The sequence below is a fragment of the Somniosus microcephalus genome, chromosome 10 (assembly GCF_052327205.1).
Source record: "Somniosus microcephalus isolate GS21.2 chromosome 10, FLI_Smic_1.0, whole genome shotgun sequence".
NCBI classification, from domain to species: domain Eukaryota; kingdom Metazoa; phylum Chordata; class Chondrichthyes; order Squaliformes; family Somniosidae; genus Somniosus; species Somniosus microcephalus.
The window spans coordinates 154,084,887-154,108,290 of record NC_140996.1 but is presented as its reverse complement, the minus strand read 5'-3'; the positions used below and the strand labels follow the sequence as shown (position 1 = coordinate 154,108,290).

General features: G+C 41.3%; 2 protein-coding genes across 4 annotated transcripts in view; one reads left to right on the top strand and one right to left on the bottom strand.

Annotated features, from left to right (window-relative positions):
• Positions 1-535: 535 nt before the first annotated feature.
• tslig2 (tRNA splicing ligase complex subunit 2) lies at positions 536-17,283 on the bottom strand. Of its 2 annotated transcripts, XR_015079744.1 has the most exons (5): positions 17,120-17,283; positions 16,144-16,313; positions 13,802-14,168; positions 4,596-4,986; positions 536-4,261 (listed from the first exon to the last, which is right to left on the bottom strand). XR_015079744.1 is itself a non-coding variant. In XM_085998980.1 (4 exons), the coding sequence occupies exons 1-4, from the start codon at positions 17,222-17,224 to the stop codon at positions 4,927-4,929; spliced, it is 702 nt and encodes a 233-aa protein (XP_085855106.1). In that variant the 5' UTR covers positions 17,225-17,283; the 3' UTR covers positions 536-4,926. The 2 variants fall into 2 exon arrangements, 1 of the variants encoding a protein (XP_085855106.1); XM_085998980.1 differs by having other exon boundaries at positions 536-4,986.
• Positions 17,284-17,375: 92 nt separating this feature from the next.
• tgfbrap1 (transforming growth factor, beta receptor associated protein 1) overlaps positions 17,376-23,404 on the top strand; it is a 91,818-nt gene continuing 85,789 nt past the window's right edge. The window contains exons 1-2 of one of the 2 annotated variants that reach the window (XM_085998979.1): positions 17,376-17,629; positions 19,204-19,269. The gene's annotated coding sequence lies outside the window, so the exon portion shown is untranslated. The remainder of the gene's footprint in view (positions 17,630-19,203; positions 19,270-23,404) is intronic. The other variant, XM_085998978.1, reaches the window with a different exon arrangement.

Here is a 23,404-nt window from a genome sequence, read left to right as displayed (position 1 = left end):
AGAATTCCCTCACTAAACCTGTCCACCTCACTACCTCTCTTTCCTCCTTTAAGACGCTCCTTAAAACCTAGCTCTTTCATCTGCCCTAATTTCTCCTTATATTGCTCCATGCCAAAAAAAATTGTCTTATAACACTCCTGTGAAGCACCTTGGGATGTTTTACTATGTTAAAGATGCTATATAAATACAAGTTGTTGTTGTTGTTGTTGTAACAAAAGGAAATAGCCAAAATGGCGCACATCCCTTATGGCTACTCTCTTCACTCTACACACGCCTTCAGTTCCAGCATCCATAAAAATAAGATAACAGCTATAGAGTTTTCAATACTGCCCAGGAATATTATACAGAAATGTCCAAATTTCACCCTTTTGAGGAGTACTTGTAGAAATTATCTGTTAAGATAGACTTGTCCTCTGAGAATGTATTCAGAAGATATCACCTACCTCCACTGAGCTCTAAACCAACCAATGAATCCATGAATGCTGCCAATGTTATATTTATCTATATGTACAGGGAAAAATAAATAGAGGGAAGCTTAAAGACTCAAAAACATTTATTTAAATAGTCATGGTTATTTCTACCATTCATACAAAAATTACTCACATTTAAAACAATATCCTGTTAACTTCTGCTATGTTACAACAAAATAATAAGTAATTTACAGATAGCTGTGACAGCAACTAAGAGGAGTCCAAAGATAACAGGTATTATAGTTTGGAAATCTGGGGCTTATTTTTAGACAGGCATTTTAATTTAATATTTGTGGTGGAACACTTCTTTGTACACAATGATAGTATTAAAATTAATTCAGAAAGCTGCATACAAGATAGCTATGGATTTATTGACTTGAATCTGGAGATTAATATATACAGCAACTTGGACCTCCCCTAAATAAAAGCTGTATGCAGAATTTAATGGTACTGAAATCGAGAAAAAGAGGCTGGCATGGAAATAACAATAACTAAAAATGATATATTACTACAGGGTTAGGTTAAAATTGTCCCCCTATGCCTATCACAACTCACTCTCTCTAACACTGGCAATCAGCCTTGTGGTTCTTCTCCCTGTTGCCTCCAGTGTTTGAATGTCTTCCTTAAGTATTGCCTGCCGTGTTCTCTGGTTTTAATTCCCAAGGAGTCTGGTCCATTTGGGTTTGTTTAGTTTCTTGGTGCCAACAGACAACAGGAACAACTACACTTAATCACAGCCTCAGTACTCTTGTCTCCAAGGTGCCAACTCTCACTGGGTTCCCATCCAGGACCTCACCCAAGTGGCCCAACTTTGGTGTCAGCCGTGGCTCAGTGGTAGCATACTCGCCTCTGAGTCAGAAGGCCGTGGGTTCAAGCTCCACTCCAGAGACATGAACACAAAGTAAGCTGATACGTCAGTGCAACAGAGGGAGTGCTGCACTGCCTTCTGGGCAAGACATTAAACCGAGGTCCCATCTGCCCTCTCAGGTGGATGTGGAAGATCCTATGGCACTATTCGAAGAGGAGCAGGGAGATCTCCAGGAGTCCTGGCCATTTTTTTAAAAACACTACCAACAACAGATTATCTGGTTATTTATCTCATTGCCGTTTGTGGGAACTTGCTGTGCGCAAATTGAATCCACTTCAAAAAGTACTTTATTGCCTGTAAAGCGCTTTGGGACATTCTGAGGTCATGAAAGGCACTATATAAATCCAAGTTCTTTCTTTCTTTACAAAGTATAGTCAACGTTGTTTTGGATTATTTAAAAAACTGCTTTCTCAGGAATATGACTGCTGGTCTGCTAACTTAATGGCCTGGAATTTGCAGTCAGCGGTGAAGCGATGGCGCTCACCGCTTACCTCGAAGAAAGCTGCCCACAAAGATCTAGCAATCACTGTAGTGTGAATTTCAGCTCTCCCAACCATTGTTTGAATCTGGCACCAAATCAAGCGAATCTCCAGCGTCCAGCAACAGTAATGTCATCAAGCAGGCTGTGCAGCCAATCACAATGAAGAACTCTCACAGACAGCAAACCCGGAAGTAAAATGCAGAGATTCTAATTCACTTTTTATAAATTTTAGAGAGCGAAATAAAGATTGGGACACACACATAGGATTAAGGTAGAAGCTGAAATATCATAAATTAAAAAAAAAATATTTTAAAAACCATGTAATTCATAAACATTTTAATGGAAACATTTGACATTCCACAAATATAGAATTAGTTTTTCAGGGCTGGAACATTTGTTCAGCAATCAGTACGCCGTTAAAACCCAGTTACACCTCTTTCAACAAGGCTTAACTATTTAGGGGGGTTTAACAGCATTATTCCAGCGTAATACAGGAAGTTTTCATCCTTCAGTGTGATTTGAATTGATTGCTGGCTCTGGGTAGCTCTGTGGCAGAGCAGGGAATGACTGACCGCAACTTCTGGATTTCCGTGTTTATCTGCGCACGCACTAAATCCTGAAGTTGTGGTCAGTTTCAGAGGGGTAATGGTGGCGAATGCTGACGGTTTTGTTGTCATTACCACTGCAAAATCTGGGCCAATGTATCTGCTCCTTCTACTAACAGATAGTCGATGAGGTCCAGTGCTGTGCAAAATAAAATTTAAGGGAGATGCTACACGGATGGTCTCATATCATGCAATCTACCAATTACATCACACACACATTGGAATACATAGCAAATGCACCACACTTTTAATCCTATTTTCTGACTTATTCTGAGTTATATAAAGTAGTATGTGTACTGACTTCTGTTTGCAGCCGTGGTATGAATGTAGGGGCTTAGCACACTGCTTTCACCTCTGGGAACTGGGTTTGATTCCAGTCCAGACTACTAGGATGAAGGTCTCCTCTCTCTCTTCTGGTGGACTTTCTTATGAAACCAAATCTTTGGCAGTCTCAACATTAATTCCTCTGGATGGGCCACAGCACTAAACTGCTCCTATTTTGGCACTAATTGGCAATCTCTCTGAGGGCATAAGGATGGTTATTGAGGGAAATGGAAGTATCACATTGATGCAGTAGGTGTGTGTTTCTGAAAGGTAAGGCACATTGTTGAGACACAAATTGTTGAGGCAAAGAAAAGACTTTGCAGCCGTGGTATACAGGAAACTTTGGTTTATCCGGAGGTTGTATGGCCGGAAACCTCGATCTAACGGCAGAAATCAGCAGCCGCTGTGTTAGGTTTTTTTTCTTCTAGCATTTTTTTAAAGTCAGTCAGTCTCTGGACAGCCTCTCTGAAGCTGTTGCTAAGCTACAGAGACGCTTCCAAGGTACGGGCCAACTGTTTACAAGCTGTTGCTAAGCAACAGCATTTGTTGTCAGATACGGAGATGAAAACCTCCGTATCCTTCAACATTAGCGCTGGTCTGTCCGGAAGTTTTCATAGATCGGCATCACGCTGGTCCCGTCGGTGCCAGATATCGAAGTTTCCTGTACCTGACCTGGGAGTGTTTGATGCTAATACTGGATACCTGAAATGGGAAACTGTTTCATATCCTAACAGTGTACTAATAGCCATCACCCTGATAGGCACAACACAATTCAACAAAATTTAATATACATCACAGATACTATTTACCTAAAAGGCATCCCATCATAATATACTCAAGACTGTTTCTTATGCCTTAGTCAGAGCTGCTTAATAGGTAACTATCATATTCAATGTGTGATCTTCACCTGTATAACAGTAATGGGACTGCAAAGTATCTCAATATTTGTGAAATGCATTGGGACATTTCTGAGATGAGATCATGCGCTATATAAATGAAGGTCTTTCTTTCTATGTGGATCCTCTACTTGCATTCTTTAATTGGTAAACTATTATATGAATTTGTACAGAATCATGGGTGTTTGCATTGAGGGCTGTTAATTTATATGTTTTGATATGAATCCAGAAGCTGAAGACAGGAAACACTTAACAACTAAAGGGTTTCAAGATATTGAGGTAATGTTCCAATATTCACACACATGCGAATACAGCATAATCATGTCTGATAAGAAAAGTTCTTTTAAGCTTTATTTAAAATTTGAGATGACAATTTAGTGGCCACTGATAAACCAATAGGTAGCACCAAATTTACATTTATAGCAGAATAGGGGAATCAATGAAAAACTACCTAACCTGACGTTTGTCCTCACTGGATTTATTCATGTGCCATGCACAAGTTTCCATGAGTACACAACAGAAACAGCAACTATTATGGAAAGGCAAAATACTGCGGATGCTGGAAATCGGAAATTAAAACAGAAAATGCTGGAAATGCTCAGCAGGTCAAGCAGCATCTGTGGAGAGAGAAACAGAGTTAACGCTTCGCCAGAACTGTTCCGACGAAAGGTGATCGAACTGAAACATTAACTCTGTTTTTATATCAATTATTATGGCTTTTTTCAGGGACTTTGATTTGCAACACTAAAATGCCTTAAGTTCTAAATATGAGTTAAGTCTGGAAAACTGATATTACATATGGAAAATTACAGTACAAAATTAACAAAAGTCAGATTGGCAAGCTTTAACTATCCTTATGACATTTTAAAAAATGAGTCCCAGATTAAGCCCAGACTTGCATGCAGTTAAATGCAGACTTGTGTAAATTGTGCATAAAGTGATGTACTATACCTGAAATGTGACTGACGGGATAGTCCTATTTTCTATTCAAAAATTATTGGTTCCTTTCACAAACAGAACGCAACTAAATCAAAAAACTCCATTGTTGTAAATAAGTATATAAATTGTATTGTAGTATAAAATTGTCCAGTGGGAGATGTAATTTCACTGGTTGGGCTACTTTACAGAACCAAAATGAATTATGTGATTTCTTTTAACTGCTTATTGGGTGCCTCACTCCCAGTTGCTTTTCCAATGTGCCATTTCCAACAGGCTTGTTGGCATGGCTATATCATAAGATGTAAATGAAACACCTTCCCTGGAATATCAGGACTGGCAGACCTTATGGCCAGGTAACATGTTGAATCTTTTTCTTTGGCTCTGTAGGTCTTAACAACTCCCCCTGCAGGCAAAAACAAAGTATTATTTGCAATACTAAATTACATTCAATTGTTCTGTGCGTTTGCGTACATAACAGCAATAATGTACTCATATTAAACTCCTACCAAGATTAAAGGTGTGTTTATAATAGCTGAACGCAACTTGCATTTAAACTTTACAAAGGTTTTCCGAATGCTTTGTCTGTGTTTTTAGAATGTTTCATTAACGTGAGTGAAATACAATTTTAAACTCTGCAGTAAAATATCTAACAAACGCCAGCATTTTCTGCCCATTTTGTTTGGTAGAGCATGATGGTGGTACGTAGGGCAGGAGGACCAGTATCCATGTACACCAAGATTCCTCCCCAGGCCGTGCATCCCAGGTGCCTCATCTGCATGGTGTCCACCACCTGGGTTACCTTTGTAAAGCCTTAAACTGAAGTTGGATAAGATAAAGCAGGTATTTCTCAATACACAATACTGATACCTAATCCCTATGATTTTGACCAACAATGTTTTTACCTTCTTGGCATTAAGGTTAATTCCCTTTTGGTGGGGACGAAGAAAATTTAATCAGCTGTGAGGAAAGAAACTTTGATTGGCAGTTTCTTGGTCAGAATTTTTTTTTACTAGTTTCCTCACCCAAGGGATTATTTGCACCAGGGTGAAATTGATGTCCTCAACTTCATTAAAACTGAGAAGCTTCTTCCAAACAAGTGCACCATGTGAAATCACTTTTCCTCCTAGAACGTTCCTGGTAACCAACCTGTCTGCCAACTGGCTCCTTGGAAACAATGGGATTGGTTTCAGCTCAATCAATGGCAGTACAATAGACATAGAGCTTGATTGTTTTAGGGTTCGGACAGTTGGTTCAGCACCAACGTCCTTGGCGCAAAGAAAGTTGCTCTAGAGACTGTACTGAGGGACTCACTCAAATAAATCAACCATTAACCAAAGTATTAAAATGAACAAAAGACTACCATGACCTGTGTCATTAACATTTCCCACATGCAGAAATGCTGAAAATCTGGAATTGTGCTGCAGTTTTCAGCATAGCACTGACCACCTGCATCCAGTCCTCTTTGCCCAGCCAGAAATAGCATCTCTTAGTCTCTACAGCACTACTATCATGAGCTGAAAGACCAGTACTATTAAGATTTCTCATTCATACCCCAAGAATACACTGGAATTTCTTGGATAATATTACATTTCTGGATCCTAGTTCAGCAATACAATCCCCTTTGGAAAAAGGTAGAAAACCCAACTTCAAAACTTCCACAGATCACCTGCACAAAGTGTGAAGGATGCATCAGTAAGCATGTAGACTGCAGTGTGATGGATGTATCATGATCCCTGCATTACAGAAATGTTACGGCTTTCTATCCACCATAAAGTTGGAACTACTTATCTGAACTGTGCTGGGGGGGGGAAAAGAGAAGAATGAGGGGGGGGGGGGGGCGGTGGTGGGAGTGCTTTGAAAGGTCCCAGATCTAAAATGTTTTTTCATCCATGACCAAACCCTTCAAGGGCAATAGCTTATTTCAGTTCAAGACACAAGAAAGAACAGCATAGACCTCCACTTTCCTTTTAAGGCTGCAGGTGACAATTTAGCTTTAGCAAGATGTCTGGGTCTAGTTTTGCCTTGGCTCTTCAGGACCTTTGCAACCGATTCATAAAGGTACTGAAGGAAACAACGAAAAGGCTTACACAAATGCAAGAAAAAGTGGAAATTCAGGGAGAGCTACAAAAAGCAACAATGGGATAGAAAGAAAGCAATTGGAGTTGCAAATATAAGTTTAAAAAACAATAATGGAGAAAATAATGAACTTTAAGATAAGACAAATTTCCAGGACCTGATGATTTCCACCCCAGGGTATCAAAAGAAATAGGCGAGGACATTGAACAATTATGGCTAATGCATTTACAAAGTTCTCTAGATTTGGAAATTGCAAATTGTCACTCCATTATTTAAAAAGTGAATGAGAAACCAGGAAACTACACTTTAACATCAATTGTGGGGAAATTACTGGAATCTATCATCGGGGACACGGTGACTAGAACTGTGACAAGGATAAGCTGAGCATGAGAGTCAGCATGGATTTGTGAAAGGTAGCTCATGTCTGACTAATCTAGTTGAACTTTTTGTGGAAGCTACCAACATGGTGGATAGAGGAATGCATATGGACACTGTCTATATGGACTTCCAGAAGGCATTTGATAAGGTTCAACACAAGAGATTATTAGCAAAAATAGAAGTGCACAGAATTGGAAATAACATGGGTTGGTAATTAGTTAGGAGGTAGGAGACAGAGTGCAGAGGTAAAGGAATGTTCTCTGATTGGCAGGATGTGACAATGAGGAGGATAGTTGCAGACTTCAGGAGGACACAGGCAGACTGGTGAAATTGACAGACACATACATGACAGATGAAATTTAATGCAGCAAAGTGTGAAATGATGCATTTTGGAAGGAAGAATGAAGAGAGGTAATATAAATGAAATGATACAATTTTAAAGGAGGTGCAGGAACAGAGAGACCTGGGAGTTCACATACACAAATTTCTGAAGGTGGCAGGACAAGTTGATAAGGCTGTTAAAAAAAGCATATGGCATCCTTGGCTTTATAAATAGAGGCATGGAGTAGAGTTTCCACTTTGGGTGCAATTTTTGTCTTGATATATAGTCCTTGATGATATATTTAAGAATGGTAAATAAGTGCAGTTTGATTAATACAGCTGAAAATGGGCTTATCACAAAAAAAAGTATTTTTAATCAGTGTCAATCCACCACCCGTGAGTAACCTATTTTATATTATTGAAAATGACTTAAAAAATACAGAACCATTTGCTAGTTATATTGGGGTACAGTAGTCAGTTTCTTCGTAAATTAAAAAAATACATTCAAAAGCTTTTAAAATGTTCTTAGTGTCCTTGCACCCAAAAGAACCCGCTTAATTTTTAGAGCCTCCTCAGAGGCCCACAAACGAACACAATTAGTGGAAGTTCCCAATAATGCATCCTGGGGGCATGGCCATATTTGTGGGCGGGGCCAGCTTCTAGCAACATTTTTTTTAAGCTAGTGCAAAAGATCTCGAGTTGCACTGAAATTAATTTGCGCTTAAAGTTCCGCGATCTTTTGCGCTGGTTATGCCGATTTCAGGTGAATTGTGCTGAGAAAACCAGCGCAACCAAGTGGAAACTCCAGGCCATAGAGTACAAGAGCAAGCAAATTATGCTAAACCTTTATAAACCCCTGGTTAGGCCTCAGCTGGAGTATTGTGTCCAATTCTGGGCACCACACTTCAGGAAAGATGTCAAGGTCTTGGAGAGGATTCAATAGAATGGTGCCAGGGATGAGGGATTTGAGTTATGTGGAAAGACTAGAGAAGCTGATATTGTTAAGGAGAGATTAAATAGAGGTGTTCAAAATTATGATTGGTTTTGATAGAAGATAGTGAGACACTGTTTCCACTGACAGGGAACTAGAGGACACAGATGTAAGATAACTGGCTAAAGAACCGGCGGGGGGGTGGGGGGAAAACGAGGAGAAATTAATTTACGCAGCCAGTTGTTACGATCTGGAATGCACTGCCCGAGAGTGGTGGAAGCAGATTCAATAGTAACTATCAATAGGGAATTGGATATATATTTGAAAAGGAAAAATGTACAGGGCTATGGGGTAAGACCATTGGAGTAGGTCTAATTAGATAGCTCTTTCAAAGAGCCGGCACAGCACAATGGACCAAATGGTCTCCTTCTGTGCTGTACGGTTCTATGATTAAGTGAGGTTCCCTAGGGATCGGGACTGGGCCTCAGCTTTTCACCATACATCAATGACTTGGATGAAGGAATAGTGTTATATATCCAAGTTTACAGATGACGCTAAGCTGGGAAGCATAGCAAGTTGAGTAGATGGCAGCAGGAAGTTACAAATGGACATACATTATGTGAGTGGGCAAAACTGTGGCAGATGGAGTTAAATGTGGGGTGTGGTGTGAGGTAATCAGCTTTGGATTGAAAAAAGACAAATAGGAACATTTTCTTAAGGGCGAGACACTAGGAACTGTCTTGACAAAGGGTGTCCATGTACACACAAATCACTAAAAGCTAGTGCACAGGTACAAAAAGTAAACAAAAAGGCTGATGGAATGTTGGCCTTTATCTGAAAGGGGTTGAAATATAAAAAGGAGAAAGTGATACTTCAGATGTACAGAGCCTTGGCCAGACCACATCTGGAGTATTGCATTCAGTTTTGTGGACTGCACCTCAGGAAGGATATACTGGTCTAGGAGGGGGTACAGTGCAGATTCACCAGAATTCACATCATAGTTTAAAGGGTTAAATTATGAGGACAGGTTGCATAAACTTGGCCTGCATTCCCTTGAATTTACTGGTCGAGGTGTGAGCTAATCAAGGTGTTAAAAAAATTATAAAGTGATTTGACAGGCAGACACGGAGAAGCTATTCCCTCTGGTGGGGTAATCTAGAATAAGGGAGCACAATCTTAAAATTAGGGCTAGGCCATTTAGCAGTGAAATCAGCACCATTTTCACAAAGGTAGTGGAAATCTGAATCTCTCTCCTCAAAAGGCTGTAGATGCTGGGTCAATTGAAATTTTCAAGACAGATTTTCATTAGGTAAGGGCATCAAAGGCCTAAGTGCAGTTAAGTACAGATCAGCCACAATCTAATTGAATGGTGGAACTGGCTTGAGGGGTTGAATGGCCTATTCCTGTTCCTATGATTCAAAATCCAGTATACAGTTCTTTTAAACTATTTGTACCGCGGAGGCATGTCGAAAGATTTCAGAAAGTTTACTCACGTATACTTTCGCATTAAAACCCTTCAACCCGGGGCAATAACTTTCCCAGTTAAATACACCTACTTTTTAAACCTATTCCTTCTTTTGAACTAAAATTATTTGCTTAGAGGGCTGTATTCATGGTGGCCATTATAATTATTGCAAAAGTTTAGTGAGGATCAGGCAATGATTATCTGCTGTCTCTTCATGGATATCTAGGGAGAGTAAGAGGGCAGAATCATCCTGAAACCTAATTTGTTAAAGTAAAAGAATCAAACATCTTATCTTCAAAAATCTGTCCAGTAGTATGAATTATTGTGTCTTCGTGTCTGAACTTTCTATGACAGGACTAAACCCTCCAGAAAAACAGATTCATTTTATGTCTCAAACTGGCATAAAACTAAAGAGATCCAATCGCAACCAGTCTCTAACTGGATACCAAAATGCATCACTCATCAAATTGTTCCTGCCTAATCCACTAAAGTGGCCCTTGATTTTCCACCCGAACATGCATCACATAGTCATCTACTCATATTTACAGACACTACAATCTGGATGCAGCAGGTCAGGTTTACATAGAAAAAAGTGTCCACCTCCAGATTCACATTTTCATTTTTCACTGATTTCTGGATGGTTTGTTAGGATTAGTTTCCTTATCAACCTTCCTTCTTGTAATTGCTGACTTGGCAGTCAATTGACTGTAAGCACGTAATGTGAAGGTAAGCTGTACTTAGAATTGTCCTATTGGCTGAAGGCAGGTCCTCCACTCAAACAGGACGTAATCTGGTCAGGTGATTGATCATTTGTAATGGCACTACCAACCTATGAAGGAGGGTTTCTGATGTCAGCTGATGAATTGCTCAAGAGCTGAGGGACCAAACTCAACTACATGGAGAGCCTACCTATTGGTGACAGAAATCAATGTGGTAGAAATGTTCCTGCTATAATACATACCTGGTTAACATGATTGATCAAAACCTAAGTTTTGAAGAAAATAACAAATTTGATGATGGAACTAGACAGCTATGTCTCAACCAACACCAACAGATTAAATGGTCATTATCACATTGCTGTTGATGGGATCTTGCTGCGTGTAAATTGGCTGCCACGTTTCCTATATTGCAACAGTAACCACACTTCAAAAGTACTTAATTAGCTGTAAAGTGCTTGGGACGTCTGGTGGTCGTGAAAGGTGCTATATACTGTAAATGAAAGTCTTTCTTTTATGCGGGTTTAAAAATGGCATCAATTTTTCATCAAGATGGGAACAGTGAAGGTTGTCTCACAATGGTATCCTCAGGAGTGCGCAAGGACAATTAGAATGTGGGATATACATCAGTATGATGACAAAGATAGGATTAAAGATATTTACGAAATTACAAGCAAGTGATACTAACAAGGGATCCATGTCATTAAAATGTGAATGTGAGCATAAGAAGCTTATACAAGTTGTTTGAACCTTAAGACTATTATCAAAATACTGTATTGTGGAAGGTTTTTTTTTTTAAATGATATATTCAAATTTTGATTAAATTCCTGCTGACATATTGTTCATAGAGTTGCTTCAGTTTATTGGGAAATTATGCCATTGCATGGATAACACGAGGCTTTCTGATGCTATAACATGAGAGCTTATGAATTTAATAATTTAACAAGATATTAGGTTATGCACTACCTTCCAAAATAGATTGGAGTTATGATTCCTGAGCACGCCAAAACTATGGTGGTGCTTTAAACAAGACTTTATAAACCCCAAAATTGCTGCTTTGTATTTCCCCATTTATAAACATATAAAGTTTCCAACATTTATGAACACTAAGAACACTATTAAACTAAGTTAATCAAATTCCTTTAACAGCTCAGTGGGGAAATGCACCATATAGTGTGGCACAGAACCACACAGAACAGTAAGGAACCAGGCTCAGTAAGGAACCGGGCTCAATTCCTGGTCCGTGCCTGGGCTAGCTGATCTCAGCCATTGACTTCAGTATTCCTATGTTTGGGGGAAGTGGAAAACCAGAAAAAGTATCAGCCATAGTATTCATTCCAGATCTCTACATAGAAATTATAACACGGAAACAGGCCATTTGGCCCAACCAGTCCGTGTTGCTGTTTAATCTCGATACAAGCAGTAGTCCTATTCCCATGTGCCCACCCTGTATCCATATCACTTGAACCTTCTTTCCTTCAACCACCGATCTAACCTATTCTTAAAAGTTGACATGGTCTCTGCTTCAATCACTAGCTCGGGCAGTGCATTCTACAGCTTCAAAATCAACGGTGTAAAAAAAGTTTCTCCTGCTCTCGGTCATAAATCTGTTACATTTAATCTTATATCTATGTTCCCCCATTCTAGACCAGACAGCAGTAGAAAAACTGAAGTGAGAGATATCGGGCTTGGGTGAGATGTCGACTATGATCAAATAGCCTTTCAATATTCTACACATGAATGGTCACTTGGTTAGGAGGTCTAGAATAGCAGTGTAAAATCTTTTACTCTTCATGAGCCACGTAGATACGTACAATGGAGCCACAGATAGAGGCCAACTTTCCTGACATTTGTCCCCAGGGAAAACCCATTCTCTAGGCACAAAAAGCAGGACAAAAGAGAGAGATGGAGACTAGCTATACAAGGTCTCTGCACCCTTTACATTGTCCCAGGATAGTGGAGCAAGGCATGTGCCTGCAGTAGGCACAGGGTAGGCCCAATAATATTATAGTGATGGAGGTAGAAAGTGGTTTTCTGGCCCGAGGTTTGGTCAGGTGGAAGGGACAGGAAATTCAAGCACATCTGGTCTGGACAGATGGAGCATATTTCAGATGTGCCAATCCTGTCCAGTACTAGAGGCCAGGAAAATCATTCCCATAAAATTTATATCCATTTTTGCATTCATTTTCATATCATTGGCTGCAAATATTGAGATATCTTGGTGTTCCAATTTAGGATCTATTCATCAATGAGGCAGTTGTGCTAATACCACTCCTTCCCAATCCTCCAGGTCCACAAAGTTTAAATAGAACAAACCAACAAATAAGGAATACAAGTAGAAACAGGACCGAGTTGCCTGGGTTTTGAGAGATGGATTGCCAGGGAATGGAGGGAGGGGGGCAGATGTAGCTCATGGGCCACATGTCAGACCCGGCTCTAGAGGGCTAGCAGTCCCTGAAAAAGCTTCACTACCATGAGACACGAACTTGAAGACAAGCTCACAAGAAGTTAATATTCTAGCCTATTTTAATAAGATCTAATAATGCTGATACTTCATGGGAATGTAGCAACAGTAGATTACTTTAACAGTACACATTAGCAACAAATACAGATGGAAAATTTGAAATAGTGCAGATTTTACAACTAAAAATACTTAGCTTCACAGTATTTATATTAGATAATCTATTTCTAAATCCTGGTTAACCTTTCCCTTTAAAAAATAAATTTCAGGGAGAGGGAAAAGGATCTTTTACAAGCTCACTCGCACTTGACAGTGATACAAAGACTACATTTTCTATTCTGAGTAACAACCAGCAGGAGTCACACATGATCAGAACAGAGCTAAAGATTAAGACTGTATATGTATGCACAAGGGCACCCAGTGAACAATGGAGTTATAATTTATAACATACTGACTAGGAGACTGCTGTGAAAACTGATGCTGGAATGTGAACTTAGGACTAGGTAGCCTTGTATATCAATTTTTAATAAATATAATCACTCAAAAAAAACAAACAAACTGTAAGCACAGATACGATTATGTTTATTGGACCAAATGCACTAACTTCAACCATTACAGCATTACTATTTTATAAAATAATTTCCAATTAATAAAACAAACAAGCTGGTCTAGTGCCACTCTTCAACCGGGCCTGTTCTTCAGCTGATAGTTCATGGTCATTTCAATTTCATCAAATTTCATCCATATAAAAAGGTACATTACAGCTGCTACATCTCAATTACACAAGTGTGCAAAAATTCTATGTCTACATTACATTATAGTAGCATGTCCTTTTAGGTCTGGCTAAAAACGGTAAATCTTAAAACTTACTGGTACATCTCCCTCTCCATCTTTTGCAAGTGCTCGCTTTAGTTTTATGGTGCCTCCAGGAGATGTTGAGTAGGGCAATGGTGAGGTTTTCAAAGGCATGTCGCCTCCATGTTTCATGGTAGCCATACCATTGCTTGATACAGCACCTCGAACTGGACTTTTGACTGCATTATTATCGGTCAGAATATTTGTGTCACTTGGCTGGACAGCAAGCTTATTAGTGGGGCTGGTGGCCGTGATCCCTGATGGCAGCTGCTTGACCTGAACAGCCATTCCATTTTCGTTCTTTTTGAGTTTTATTTTCGTACTTGTAGAGCTGCCATCAAACACAATTAGAGGTCTTTTCCTTGAACCCTCCATTATTGGTCTGCAAAATAAACGACAAAAGACTAAGCTGAATGCTATATTAAAATGTCAAAATGGAATGACTTGATATGTAAAAATCACATAATTCATTATAGTCAAATAGTTCTTCTCTATAAAATGCCGAAGGATAGAGAGGATGTTCTCGCAGAATCATTAAATGTTGAGCTCAAGTAATGTTTTTCACCCACAAGTGATTACAAAGATGCTCTGCAAGTAGTTGGATAGTATAGTACTAGGAAGTTGCTTGTGTTTAAGTGAACTGCAATTGTAAGCGAGATGCAAATATAGTTTGACACATTGGCCCGGATTTTGCAGTCAGTGGCAAAGTGACGACGCTGATTTCGAAGAAAGCTGCCCACAAAGATCTAGCAATCTCTGTATTGATTTCACCTTTCCCAGCATTAGTTTGATTCCAGCGCCAACTCAAGGGGATCTCCGGCATCCAGCAACAGTGATGTCATCAAGCAGGCTAAGCAGCCAATCACATTGAAAAATTCTCACAGACAGCAGACCAGGAAGTAAAATGCACTGCTTATTAATTTTACAGAGAGCGAAATAAAGATTGGGACATATACATGACATTAAGGAAGAAGATGAAATATCATAAACGTTATTAATTGTATTAAAAACCTATGGACTTTTCATCAAAATGGAATAATTTAACATTCCACAAATACAAAATTTTATTTTTCAGGGCCAGAGAGGTTGTTCAGCGGTAGTTATGACTTAGTACATCATTAAAAACCCAGTTACACCTCATTCAAAAGGCTTAACTTTTTGGGGGGTTTTTAAACAGCAATATTACAGTGTAAAAGGGGAAATTCTAGTCACTTCTGGGATTTCTAAAGACTTCAACAGTGCACCCTGTGGAGCAGCACGGAACCAGTGACAGTAACTTCTGGTTTTCTGCGTTTAATTGTGCACGTGCGGACACCAGAAGATGCTGTCAATTTCAAAGAGTAATGACGGCGAACGGTAACAGTTTCGCCATCATTAGAACTGCAAAATTCAGGCCATTAATGTAGTTTAAACATATTTTTGATATCAATTATACATAATCTGTACACAAATTAAAATACTTTACTCTTCAATCAAAACATTGTTATATACTGATTGCATAGTATCATGACATTATGGATTTGTAGCCACAAAACGTGTTTAGGATACTTATCAGATATAAAATGTTCACAGCTTTTTCTAAATTTATAACACCAAAAATTTGCAGAAGTCACTGCAAAACAAATTATTTCGTAGAAAAATAGATTATCACGAATGTTGGAAAACTAAAACACTGAAGTGGAAGAGGGTAGTAAGCATTGTCATTGCCATGTTCTCATGACTGAATTATAAATAATAAGCAACTAATGGCATAACTCCTCTTAAATACAAATGCTACAGACCAAACACATATCCAAGTTTATATGCATCAAAATTAGGCAATGTAACCCTACTCATGAAGGCTTTCAACATAAAAATTGAAGCATTCCCAAACAAAATGGCAAGACACGAATACTACATATATTATTCAAAAGTTTGCAGCTGAACTTTTCCAGTTCATTGAAACCACTTGAATTCCTTAGATTATCCAGTGATTTTGTATAATTTTCTTTTGTATTCTGTAATGCTCAGACAGCTACATATGAAACAGAATGGAGCAGAAAGAAGTTTATAAAACCTAGTTAAAAAGTAATTTAACTGGCCAATTCTATTGCCAACTGAATTGCGATTTATTGCCTTAAAGTCACCAGTACATTATTCACATCCAAGTAAATCTTTATTGCCATAGCAAGCACTTGTTAACTTTCCTAATACTGACTGTGTGCTATCACTTACTGCTGACATCACTCACCTTATTTAGTTAAATATACAAACCATGACGTGAAAGAGTTAGCAGGAGTTCATACAATTTCAAACCATAAAGATAAAGAAACTGATGAACATTTTTTACTTCATTGTACAATACAGGAATTACATGCCTTGTATTCTGTGTACCACAAATGGTCTGTTGTCCTCTTTTCTCAGCCATCTTTCTCCCCCATCTATTCTTGGGCAGCTCTCTCTGCGGCAATGGAATGACATGCTGAATGTACACTTCAACAATCCGATCCTTCTCAGTGCCATGCAGGTTCTCAGTAGTGATTTTTCTCTGAAGAAAAACATGCACATCTAGTTAAGTTCCACAAACAATTGTACTTGATAACTGCCACGTGTTGCTTCCAGGATTCAAAAAGGACAAAAACATTACATTTTAGAATTCGTTACAATGGAAGAAACTGGTTGGAGCAATCTGAAACGAAACAGGCCCATATTAAATGTGTTAAAACTATTTAATATTGAAATTCAAAACTGCATAAAGAAAAAGCCCCCTATTGATACACAACCTGTTAACGGTCAGGCACTTTCCACATGAATTCAGGACACCACCACCTAATGTTGCCTTCCTACAACGCTCAGCAGTTGATTATCCTATTTTCCTAAGTGAAAAGTGCCTATGACTGTCACCTTAACTAAGGAATGATTTCTGATGGGGGGAAAACTACAAAAGACAAAAGAAGAAATGGGAGGAATTAAAAAATAATCACACAGTAGATCTGAGATAACAAGAGCTTCGGTATTTGTGCTGCTCTAGGCTTTAAAGTAGCGACCCACTGAGCCCAACTCCTAAATGGCGCGGTGCCAATACATGTACAGCTTTTCAAACAAGTTCCTCCCGGTGCGATGGCCCGCGGTTAGTTATCTATCTATTTATTTATTTCAATAACACAACTTTCACGCCAGTACTGGAGCAGATGCGCCTGCTGTTTCTCACACTAACCCCTAGCAGACACTCTCACCCACAATAACACGTCCGCGGCCCTGCGGAGCTAATGGCCGATAACCAGCCGCTGTGGCTCGGGGTCGAGGGTTCATGCTCCCCAACCCTTTCCCTTTCCCGCTCCCGCTCCCGCTCACCTGCTGCAACAGCTGCAGGAGGAAGTCCCCGGACAGCAGCTCCGGGTGCAACAGCAGATCCGAATCAAACTCGCTCCTACCGACCGATCCTTCACCACCCGCCATTTTCCAAAGTCTCCCACAATCCGACGCAAGCGGAACCGCCACGTGACCTCCACTCCACCAATCACGGCGCGATGGACCGCTGGAACGTCATAAACGGAGGGAGCAGCCGGTTGTGTCGTGCTGCGCCTGCGCAAACTTCGCAGTGGAATTCTCGGCCGTGACCTCAGCGTCGGAGGGAGACACCAGCGCCCCTGGTGGTGGAGGAGGTGCAGCCGTCGGAGGGAGACACCAGCGCCCCTGGTGGTGGAGGAGGAGGAGCTGCAGCCGTCGAGATCACGTGACAGCCGGGGGTTACCTGGTACATGTCACATGAGCGGAAACACATGGGAACGCGCCGGATGTCAGCAGCAGGAGGAGAGCAGCTGGGGGAGACGTCAGGTGCGGGGCTGGCATCCAGAGCCTTGGGTAAGAGAACGAGCCGTCAGGCGCTGGGCTTTTGGGGCGCGGTGTCATCATGGATTAAAATACGCGGTGCTCACCGGAAGATTGGAGGGATTATGAACGGCGCTCGGGTGTCGCGTCGGGGAAGGGTTAAAGGGGCAGCGTCGTTTTTCACAATTCAGTGGGGTTTAAGAAACCGGTTGCATTAACGTGTTAATCGGTGAATCTCCACTATTTACAGATAAAACGCGGGTGCCATAGGTTTATTTTGTTATTGAGTGATGCGTGTATTTAACTCGTCTTTGGGGTGGGGCCAAGACTTTGTTATAGAGGAAATAACTTGCATTTATATAGCGCCTTGCACGACCTCCCAGAGCGCTTTATAAGCAATTAAGAACTTTTTTTGACGCGCAGTCACTGTTGTAATGTAGAAAACGCGGCCGACACCTTGTGCACAGCAAGGTTCCACAAAAAGCAATGTGCTAATGCAAAGACCAGATAATCTGTTTTTTAGTTTATATTGGTTGGGAGATAAATGTTGGCCAGGCCACTGGGGAGATCTCGCCTGATCTTCAACTAGTGTCATGGGATCTTTTGCATCTACCTGAGAGGGCCCTTGTTTAACGTCTAATCTGAAAAACTATACCTCTGACAGTGCAGTGTCAGCCTCGATTTTGTGCTCAAGTCTCTGCAGAGGGGCTTGAACCCACAACTCTGACTCAGAGATGAGGGTGCTACCACTGAGTCAAGGCTGACACATAATTAGAGGCTTCCAAACTTTATTTGCTGAGCCCCTTTCATAGATTAATATCCCATGTATGCCCCCTCTTTCTAAATAACAGAATTTTTGCATAATTAATGTTAGTGTAGACATAGCTGGTAACCCAGAATACTTGAGCAGTTTTGCCATTTTAGCAGTTTTAGTTCTGCTCCAGTACACTTTTGGGTTTTAATATGAAGTTTGATCATATCATTAGAACTCACCAGCTGGGAAATTACTTTTATCTGCTCCCACTTTGCTAGCCATGTAATGCCACTGAAGTGGGAGCAGATCTGAGGAATTTCCTGGCCACTGATTGTAATCAACTTCACTGAAAGGAAAACTATAGGCATCACCTCTCTTTGGGTTGGACATGTGAGCATGGTGATGGATGAGCAAGCCTCACCAGATGGAACTGGAGCAAGGCTGCTGTCTGGTTAATTGGGAGTGCAACAGGGAGTAATGAATTGTTGGGTTGCTTTGGAAGAGGTAAAAAAAAATTCCATCAAGGACCCATAAGTGTGGCTGCCATTATTAATTTATTTCTCAATTTAAGATGATAGCAAGCAGCAGGGCAAAATAAACTTTCCAGAAAAGTGCAGAGCACTGAACAATAAGTAATTTTTGATGCCGTGCCAAGTTTTTAAAGGAAGGCTATTTATCTATTCCCTCTAAACATCGTGGGGACACAGGGTTCATGAGGACTTTGATGTGGGGACAAAATGGACCCTCCACAGAGCTGCGTAACTTGGGGCAAAGAACCTTTTAACAAATGTTTAAAGCAGAGCCAGGAGGGGCACTGACTTGCTACTGTTTGTTTATTTCACTATGATATTAGGGATCCCAGGGTTCATGAGCAGTTCCAAAAAGAAAATTAATGTTCTACAGCGGTATAGACCAGAAGGTGAGCAACTGAAAGAAAGGCATGCAAATTCAGCATTGAAAATACTTGTAAGATAGAACTGCTTGAAGGGGATGTCTTGAGTTTTGGAGAGCGAAGAGCAGAAATCCACCTGAGTTGAGGGGAGTGCTACAGCGCCGCCAATGGAGAAAACGCGTATTGCAGGCATTGCCTGTTGGCGAGGTACAGCTAGCGTCCTCCTCGTGCCCATCTAATAGCCTCGTCACACCCACGAGTTTGGCAAACACTGTTATATTATGTGAGGTCTTTGTGTGTAACTAGAAGAAATTGCATTTATATAGCACCTTTCGCATTCTCAGGATGTCCCAAAGTGCATCACAGCCTATGAAGTAATTTTTGAAGTAGTCACTGTTGTAATGTACGGAAATGTGGCAGTTAACTTGTGCACAGCAGGATCCCATACAACATCAATAAGATATGTGACCGGATAACCTGTCCTGGTGGAGCTGGTTGAGGGATAAATATTGGCCAGGACACACTGAGAACTCCCCTACCCATTGAATATTGCCACGGATCTTTTATGAGGCCTCAGTTTACAGCCACCTCTGGAAAAATGGCACTGAAGTGCCAGCTTAGATGATGTACTTTGACGCATGACCTTCTGACTCAAGCAAGCGTATTACCTCTGAGTCAAGGCTGGCACACTTTTTCAAGTTTCTACCTGATCTCTTTCTCTGCCCCCCCCACCCCAAATTTTTTTAAAAAAGTGAAGGTACGAAAAGTGATGTTTTGCATATGAAAAGTTTCACTTTTGTACTGAGATTCTGATTTGATTTTACTTGTTTTTGTTGATTTTCCTCCTCCCAAAAATTGTATTTTTGTTTTATTCGTCCATGGGATCTGGGCGTCGCTGGCAAGGCCAGCATTTATTGCCCATCCCTAATTGCCCTCGAGAAGGTGGTGGTGAGCCGCTGTCTTGAACCACTGCAGTCTTTGTGGTGAAGATACTCCCACAGTGCTGTTATGGAGGGAGTTTCAGGATTTTGACCCAGCGACGATGAAGGATCGGCGATATACTTCCAAGTCAGGATGGTGTGTGACTTGGAGGTGGTGGTGTTCCCATACACCAGCTGCCCTTGTCCTTCTAGGTGATAGAGGTCGCGGGTTTGGGAGGTGCTGCCAAGGAAGCCTTGGTGAGTTGCTGCAGTGCACGCTGCAGCCACAGTACGCCGGTGGTGGAGGGAGTGAATGCTTAAGGTGGTGGATGGGGTGCCAATCAAGCGGGCTGCTTTGTCCTGGATGGTGTCAAGCTTCTTGAATGTTTTTGGAATTATGTAGGAAAATGTCCCATGGCGCTTCATGAAGTAATCAGACAAAAATTAACACAACCAAAGGAAGAAATATTTGGATTAGTGATTAAAAGCTTGGTCAAAGAAGTAGGTTTTAAGGAGGGTCTTAAAAGAGGAGAGAGGTTTAAGGAGGGAATTGCAGAGCTTTGGGCCTAGACGGCTGAAGGCATGGCCGCCAATGTTGAGGTGAAAGGAGTTGGGGGGAATGTGTAAGAAGGCCAGCGTTGAAGGAATGCAGAGTTCTCCGAGGGTTGTAGGACTGGAGGAGGTTACAGTGATGGGGAGGGGCGAGACCATGAAGGAATTTGAACGTGGGGATGAGAATTTTAAATTCAAGGCATTGGTGGACCGGGAGCCAATGTAAGTCCAGTGATGGGTGACTAGAACTTGGTGCAGGTTAGAATACAGGCAGCAGAGTTTTGGATGAGCTCCTGTTTATGAAGAGTGACAGATGGGAGGCTGGCCAGCAGAGTATTGGAATAGTCGAGTCTGGAGGTAACAACAGCATGGCTGAGGGGTTCAGCAGCAGATGGGCTGAGAGGGGTGGAGACAGGCAATGTTACGAAGGTGAAAGTAGGCAGTCTTTGTGATGGAGAGGATATGAGGTTGGAAGCTGCGCTCGGGGTCAGATAGGCTGCCGAGCAATGTTCCCTTTAAGCTGCACGACCTCGCAGCGCTATGGAGCTCCCACGCAGCTGGCTCACCGTCTTTTCAGTAGAAATAACCGCGTATGTGTGGAATTTTGAATGGGCTACACAGCCCGTTAAAGGGGCCGTGCGGCCTAAAAAAATAGTGGGAACATTGGTGCCGAGGTAGAAACTTTGCAGAATTGTTATACAGGGAGATTTATAGAGTTCACTCTAGGGCATATTGCATATATGGTCTTGTGAAAAGAATGAGCTTGATGGACTGGCTGGTCTTTTCACCACACTAATGGTTTTATGGATACAAAAGCTTGACAATTAGCAAAGATGATAATGCAATAAAAAAAATGTTTAGCTTCTTCACCTAATTGGGCCCCAGTTAAAACAACAGTCAATCCTCTGGTCACCGAACTTTAGCTCTCAACAAATTCACGTTTACGCTCGGGAGGCTGGGCAATCAACGTCTGACATCCTTTATGGCCGCACCTCCCCCATAGCCAATCGTGATTTCATATTCACTGGAGAAGTGCAGAAACCCAGTATATCCTAGTTCAGTGCTTCTCAAACTTTTTGGTTGAAGGACCCCTTTTCAAAAGGATTACAAGAAACTCTTGTTTTTATCCGGCACCGACGGGACCAGCGTGGTGCTGGTTTATCAAAAAGTCCGGATTACAGAGAGTTATAGTTAAAAGGTACGAGCGTTCTGTACACAGAACAAATCCAGGCTTCCCTGTTGCTTAGCAACAGGTGCAAGAAGCCCGGCCACAGACCAAGCGTCCCTGTTGCTTAGCAACAAGTGCAGGAACCCCCGATTACACAGCCAAGAATCAAGAAACGGCCACTAATTATGAAGAAAAACTTATCTGAACCTACTCCTGAATTTTGCCGGTTAACCGAGATTTCCGGTTCTTTGGGTGCCGGTAAATCGAGAGTTTCCTGTAGTAATCACAGGGCCCCCCTCATCTAAATTATAATACTACTAAGGACGTATAAACTTTACATAGAAACATAGAAGATAGGAGCAGGAGTAGGCCATTCGGCCCTTCGAGCCTGCTCCGCCATTCAATGAGATCATGGCTGATCATCCAAATTCAGTACCCTGTCCCTGCCTTCTCCCCATATCCCTTGATCCCTTTAGCCTCAAGAAATATATCTAACTTTCTTGAATATATTTAATGAACTGGCCTCCACCACCCTCTGTGGCAGAGAATTCCACAGGTTCACCACTCTCTGGGTGAAGAAATTCCTCCTCATCTCAGTCCTAAATGGCTTACACCTTATCCTTAGACTGTGACCCCTGGTTCTGGACTCCCCGGCCATCAGAAACATCCTTTCTGCATCTAGTCTGTCCAGACCTGACAGAATTTTATAGGTTTCGATGAGATCCCCTCTCAATCTTCTAAACTCCAGTGAGTATAAGCCCAATCGACACAATCTCTCCTCGTACGTCATTCCTGCCATCCCAGGTATCAGCCTGGTGAATCTTCGCTGCACTCCCTCCATGGCAAGAACGTCCTTCCTCAGGTAAGGTGACCAAAACTGCACACAATACTCAAGGTGTGGTCTCACCAAGGCCCTGTACAACTGCAGCAAGACATCCTTGTTCTTGTACTCGAACCCTCTTGCTACGAAGGCCAACATACCATTTGCCTTCTTAACCGCCTGCTGCACATGCATGCTTACCTTCAGCGACTGGTGCACAATAACACCAGGTCTCTCTGCACTTCCCCTTCTCCCAATCTATTGCCATTCAAATAATAATCTGCCTTCCTGTTTTTGCCACCAAAGTGGATAACCTCACATTTATCCACATTATAGTGCATTTGCCATGTTTCTGCCCAATCACCCAACCTGTCCAAATCGTACTGGAGTTTCACGACATCCTCCTCACAGCTTACCCTCCCACCCAGCTTTGTGTCGTCTGCAAATTTGGAGATATTACATCCAATTCCCTCGTCCAGATCATTAATATATATTGTGAACAGCTGGGGTCCTAGGACCGATCCTTGCGGTACCCCACTAGTCACTGCCTGCCACTCGGAAAACGACCCGTTTATTCCAACTCTTTGCTTTCTGTTCGCCAACCAGTTCTCTATCCAAGTCAATACCTTGCCCCCAATCCCATGTGCCTTAATTTTGCACGCTAATCTCTTATGTGGGACCTTATCGAAAGCCTTCTGAAAG